The sequence below is a fragment of the Alosa sapidissima genome, chromosome 24 (genome assembly GCF_018492685.1).
Source record: "Alosa sapidissima isolate fAloSap1 chromosome 24, fAloSap1.pri, whole genome shotgun sequence".
NCBI classification, from domain to species: Eukaryota; Metazoa; Chordata; class Actinopteri; order Clupeiformes; family Clupeidae; genus Alosa; species Alosa sapidissima.
Window position 1 is genome coordinate 5,029,266 of NC_055980.1, and position 6,005 is coordinate 5,035,270.

The following is a 6,005-nucleotide window of genomic DNA, read 5'->3' on the forward strand; positions in this document are numbered from 1 at the left end:
TAAAGAAACAAAATACAGAAAAATGTTACGACCTGTGGTCAAGATCTAGTTTGCTCCAGGCTAGGGCATAAAAGGTTAAAGCGGGGAAGTTTTCGTTTTTTTTTTTTCATCTTTAAAGGAACGCTCCAACTTCTTGGGAAATTAGCTTATTTGCTGTCTACCCAAGAATTACATTAGAGGATACATAGTCAAGTCAAGTCAAGTCAAGTCAACTTTATTTATATAGTCCATTTCATACACAGAGGTCATTCAATGTGCTTTACATAAACAAAAGCAAACAGGATCAGATAGACTGTATGTATGCTTGTGTACATTCTACGCCAGCCCCCACAGGAAACCTTAACCTTTCCCCAATATAATATTTCCCCCTCTGACTTAGCAAATGGAATTTAAAACTTGAATTTAAGTAGATGCAAAGGTCTATCACAACATTAGATGATATTATATGATTATGAATGTATAATAAACTATAATGCCGCAGTCATTTTTGACAGCGAACACAAAACGAATAAAGCCGAAACAAAGACAATAGGAGGGTAAAGAGTTTGAATGAATCAGAATCAGTACAAAACATATATTGCATTATTTACTATTCATATGTGGGGTATCTTGTGTCTCATAATGTGAATTAAGCTCATTAGAACCGTTTCTGTGTCCTCACTGTTGAACTAGAGCCCCCGTTACCTCGGCTGTTGGTGGGGTCATGGATCAAACATCAAGAGCTGCTACCTAAAAGACCTAAAGGGGTCATGAGATGTGTTAGAGATGGGCATCAAACAGCTGAATGAAAGGCTCATCAGTGACCACTGATTATGAATGTCTCTAATATGACAATATGAGAGCCCTTACCTGATTTCTATGTGTGTAGCCTATTTTAGACTGTTGTTGGTTGGTGACTTCCAAATACATGACCTATAAATGACCAGATAATGAAAGTAAATGCTTTTGTGAGAGAGATGATGTACTTACATTCAGAAATATACAGTTCTAAATAGTCTCAAATCCTTGATTTGTTAGTGAACTTCCTTAACATTAACTATTGTATGGTGGTACATGGTCTAGATGTCCATCTTGAGTAACTGATGATAGTCTGCAATGTGTGTACTTTGCCATCGGGAAGATTGGTAGGAAAACATATTTATTGGTATAGATAAGCATGTTTGGCTTGGTAACTGGCCATGGTCCTGAAATGGCTAGTGTTGCTGTTGGACCACAGTATGATGGTTGTGTGATGAATATCAATGAAGTCAATCATGGTAAAGAGCTGAAGTGTGTCATTAGTGATGTGGGATGTGTAGCAAGGGATCATGTTGCTGAAAATGTCACGTGTATCTATCTGCAGGTCTGGAGGTGTGTAGTAGGCATGAAAACGTAACCGATATTTTCAACAAGTCGAAAAAACACAATTGTGAATGGTCATTGTCTCCATTAAGTGATGCAATGCATTAAATATGAGTTTTATCTTCTCACGATAGTAATTTCAGATGAATGTCACAACAGATCTCCCAAAATTGTATACCTTTTTTTTTTTTACAGTTTATCTACAATTGCATCCAAAATATTTAGTAGTTATACATTGAGGGGGTCAGAATGACAAAGGGAGGAAAAATATCGAAAGCTAAACCCTTATTCTTATACTTATAACCCTTGTACTGAGAATGATAAATGTAAATAAATGTTTGCATTTTGTTGTTGCCTGGAGTAGACTTGCACAGATGTCCTCACCTCAGACCAACTATAAAAATAATTCTGTCTCTTCAGTAGACCACACGAAACGCACCACCTTTTTGAACTCATTAGTATTTACATTAGTGTCATATGACTCACTTTTGCAAAATAGTGCTATTTCGATCTGTAAAACTACCTCATGCCAGCATAACAACTTGTTTGTGATATTTGCATGTTTCCATTACTCGTTTTTCATTCCGCATTTTCGATTTGCACATTTTCAGGGTTAATGTGAAACCCACCTTGAATCTATCAGCAGGTGTAAAGGTGGATTTGTTGTTTCTTTTGGATTTAGGTGTAGAGGTGAGCAATTGGCTTGAGTATTAGCAAGTGTAGAGATATGTGGTACAGTAGATGCCTCACCTGAGTCTATCAGCAGGTATTATAGGTGTGTGGTAGATGTCTCGCCTGAGTCTATCAGCAGGTGTAGAGGTGTGTGGTAGATGTCTCACCTGAGTCTATCAGCAGGTGTAGAGGTGTGTGGTAGATGCCTCACCTGAGTCTATCAGCAGGTGTAGAGGTGTGTGGTAGATGTCTCACCTGAGTCTATCAGCAGGTGTAGAGGTGTGTGGTAGGCCTGCAGGTACTGCTGCGGAGTGAGCAGCTCTGTCCTCTGGAGCAGCTGAGACAGCACGTTCTGTGGCACCAGCAGCTTCTCGGGTAGCTCCTCCATCACACCCTCCGGGCTCGCCTTGGAGGTGTGCACCTGGCCATCGAGACAGGAGACATCAATTAGAGACGCGCACATACAGGATGACGTTACTGGATATCATTCAGAGACACGTACAGTATGAGGTTACTGGATATCATTTAAAGACATGCAGAGTTTGGAGCCACATGGAATCAAAGATATGTTCATGTGTAATGGAGCCACTGGAGATAAGTCATACATTCAGTATGCAGTCATCAGATATCATCCAGGGATATAAACATTCAGTATAAAACCACTGGCAATCCAAGACATTATATTCAAAGACATGGATCTCATTCAGAGACATGCACTTACAATATGGAGCCAGTGGATGTCATTCAGATGAATGTACAGACAGTATGAAGTTACCAGATATCATTTAAATACAGACATACAGTATATGCGTGTATCTGAAATGCATTGTAATAATTAAACAATGCACCAACAAACAATAATGATGGCATATTGCATGCGGACTTTGGAGCTCTCTCTACCCCTCTCTCTCTCACACACACACACACACACACACACACACAGCCTCTCCCAACCTTTGTGGCCGTGAGCAGATGGTTCCCCAGCCTCAGCAGCTGCGTGAGGACCTGACTGACCAGCGCCTCGGTGGGCTCCGGCGCCTGGTCCTCCCCCAGCGTGGCGGCCGCGGTAACGGGCAGGTCCAGCTCCCTCCAGCCCCAGTGCTGAAAGAGACGGCTGGCCGCGTCATGGGTCACCAGCAGCACCCGAGGCCTCTCCAGCAGGCCGCTGTGGGGTTTGCGAAGACTTTAATACAACATTACATGTTAAAGCAGCACAATGTAAGAACTGATAGCCATATTATGCCCCATGTTGTCAATTTTCAGCATACTTGGTACCCATTCAGCGCTAAATAAATTGACAAAAATAAATTGACAAAAAAGTAATGTTCCTGCACAGTACTGCAAAGTTACATAACAAAGAGTTCTGGGCACACTTCAGCAAATGTCAGAGACACCATTCATAGGACCATTAGTCAGCAAATCTTCAAAAATAGTTTGAAGCCATTATTCTACTAGTATAGCGACAGGTGTACAAGCACTTTAAGAGGGATCAGGGTGAAGCTTACGACTGAGGTGCTGCTTCCATTTTGCTCAGGTCCTGGAGCACTGCGGTCAGAACTTCACTGGAGCACTGTGCAGAGGAGGAGTATGTTCATCAGGTGTCTGTCTGCATGTGTGTAAGCTTGTTTCTGTGAGTACAGTATGTAGTGTGTGTGTGTGTGTGTGTGTGTGTGTGTGTGTGTGTGTGTGTGTGTGTGTGTGTGTGTGTGTGTGTGTGTGTGTGTAAGTTTGTTTTTGTGAGTACAGTATGTGTGTGTGTGTGTGTGTGTGTGTGGGTGGGTGGGTGTGTGTGTGTGTGTGTGTGTGTGTGTGTAAGTTTGTTTCTGTGAGTACAGTGTGTGTGTACCTCAAGGACATGTAGACCACAGGTGGGGTAGAGCAGTAGCAGTCCTGTGATGTTCTCTCCAGGGTAGGAGCGCTGCAACGTCTGGTTCAGCTTCTCATAGTAGACTGTTAACAAATTACAGTAGACAAACCCAAAAGACAGGCAAAATGCCACGATATAAATGCCAAATGTTTTCTGAAAAACTAATTCAGATTAATCTGTCAGAAAACATTCCAATGCAATCTGTGATTTAACTTGTTTTGAATTACTAACCTGCATTTCATAGAGTCTAAATGTGTATTTCTTTTTGCGTGCATGTTTTCCCACGCTATAACCACTACTTATTCAAAACATCAAGAACAACATCCACCTGTCTCAATGTCTGATTAGACTGTACAATGCAATCTGATGCTCTGCTTTGTCAACCAGCCAGTATAAAATGGTGGAAGCTGCTAATCCGGGTAAGTGTTAGTCAGACATCCCCGTGCGCGGTTCTTAAGCATGTTTGACAGCAGCGCGCCACTAACCTCCCACAGCCCTCCTGTCAGCGGGACAGCGGGGGAGATGAGCGATGACCACCAACCTCTGTAACAGGAACTTCTGTAGAGAATGATGGAGAGAGGAGTGAGGAAGAGGGAAAGAAAGAAAGAAGAAAGAAAGAAAGAGGAGAGGTGATGGAGGGGAGGTGGGGAGAGATAGAGTTAGAGAGCAAGAAAAAAGCAAGAGAGAAAAAAAAGAGAGTTAGAAGAGAGACAAGTAGAAAGAGAGGCATTGAGTCAGGGTCTTGTTAAAACAAACACCCTACTGAGAAAGCCAATAGTTGTAAAAGTCTTTCTTCACTTAGTTCCTCCCTCTTCACACACACATGTGGTCAAAATAAAAATGATCCCACACACACATACACACACACACACACACACACATGCATGCCCATGTTTTATGTCCCACTCAAATCTCATGAACATGCACAACAAAAAACCCTCACACACACTACATTCAAGACGGGATCCACCCAGACACGAAGCCAACAATACAGAGTCTTACAAACAAATCTGGTTGCTCTGGCAAACCTATCTTGTTGCTTGACTGTACACTGTCAACAGAGGAAAGCAAACACACACACACACACCTCCACAGTGTTCAAAATAACGTCTCCGTGTGGCATTTGACTAAATTGAAGGATCAACCCAATTGAACTTTGATACCTCTTTACATAACCACCCTTCCTATATAACAATCAACGCTGACACCAACCTACACCTCACCAGCCACCCTATCAGGTCTCCAGCTGACCTGCTCCCTCAAGGTAAGCTGAACTGACCATCTCCTCGTCTGGGTTGTGCAGCTGACCTGTTCCCTCAGAGTAAGCTGAACTGACCATCTCCTCGTCTGGGTTGCGTAGCTGACCTGCTCCCTCAGAGTAAGCTAAACTGACCATCTCCTCGTCTGGGTTGTGCAGCTGACCTGTTCCCTCAGAGTAAGCTGAACTGACCATCTCCTCGTCTGGGTTGCGTAGCAGCCGCTGCTCGAGGACACGGTGGAACAGGCTGCTGCCGGCCTCCTCCTCAGAGCTGGTCTGGTTGGACCTCTGAAAGGCCTCCGGCGCCTCCATGCTCCCCTCGTCCAGCCCAGTGTCCGGCTCCCTGTCCTCCTCCTCAGACCTCCTCTGTGGTGTTAGCGCTGCTGATGCTACCGCTGGCCTGGGGCCGAGCCTTTTCTTAGTGTTTGTCAGCTCCTTGAGGCCATATCCTGGAGACCTGCCTCCACAGCCGTCTCCTCCTCCTCCTCCTCCTCCTTTTCCCTGGGGCAATAAAGCCCAGCCTTCCCTTTTCTCCAAGCCCCATGGAGACTGCCAACTGAGCTCCAGTTTAAAGCTAGAGTCTGCCATGCTGGCAAAAGAATATGTTGCTGGTATCTGAGCTCCGCAGCCAATCAAATGACACCCTGGCTGGAACTGTTTAAGGCTTGGTCTGGTCCAAGCTGCCTGTGTCTGCCTCCCATTTACAGAGCCTGGACACACACACACACACACACACACACACACACACACGCACGCAAAGTGGAGCTCCGTGTAAGAGGCAGCAGCAGAGTGGTGGAGGTGCCCTCTGGGTTTGGTGTTGGGTTTAAGGGCGAGCAGAGTGCCAGTGTCAGTGCCTGTCTGCCAGCT

General features: G+C 44.4%; 1 protein-coding gene across 1 annotated transcript; it reads right to left on the minus strand.

The window, feature by feature from the left end:
- Window positions 1–240: 240 nt before the first annotated feature.
- Window positions 241–5,726, minus strand: LOC121700693 (testis-expressed protein 47-like). The gene is made up of 8 exons (XM_042083831.1): window positions 5,331–5,726; window positions 4,366–4,438; window positions 3,860–3,963; window positions 3,519–3,583; window positions 2,968–3,178; window positions 2,269–2,434; window positions 850–912; window positions 241–738 (listed from the first exon to the last, which is right to left on the minus strand). Exons 1-7 carry the CDS (start codon window positions 5,724–5,726, stop codon window positions 875–877), a joined length of 1,053 nt encoding a protein of 350 aa, XP_041939765.1. The 3' UTR covers window positions 241–738; window positions 850–874.
- Between the last annotated feature and the right edge of the window lie 279 nt (window positions 5,727–6,005).

What these genes read in the sequence shown, in the direction of transcription:
- LOC121700693 (XM_042083831.1), bottom strand. Translation starts at nt 5,726, where the DNA reads ATGGCAGACTCTAGCTTTAAACTGGAGCTCAGTTGGCAGTCTCCATGG. An exon ending in GCAACCCAGACGAGGAGATG is followed by an intron (nt 4,439 to 5,330) that starts GTCAGTTCAGCT and finishes CATTCTCTACAG; the next exon opens with AAGTTCCTGTTACAGAGGTT. An exon ending in ATCTGCTCACGGCCACAAAG is followed by an intron (nt 2,435 to 2,967) that starts GTTGGGAGAGGC and finishes CTCGATGGCCAG; the next exon opens with GTGCACACCTCCAAGGCGAG.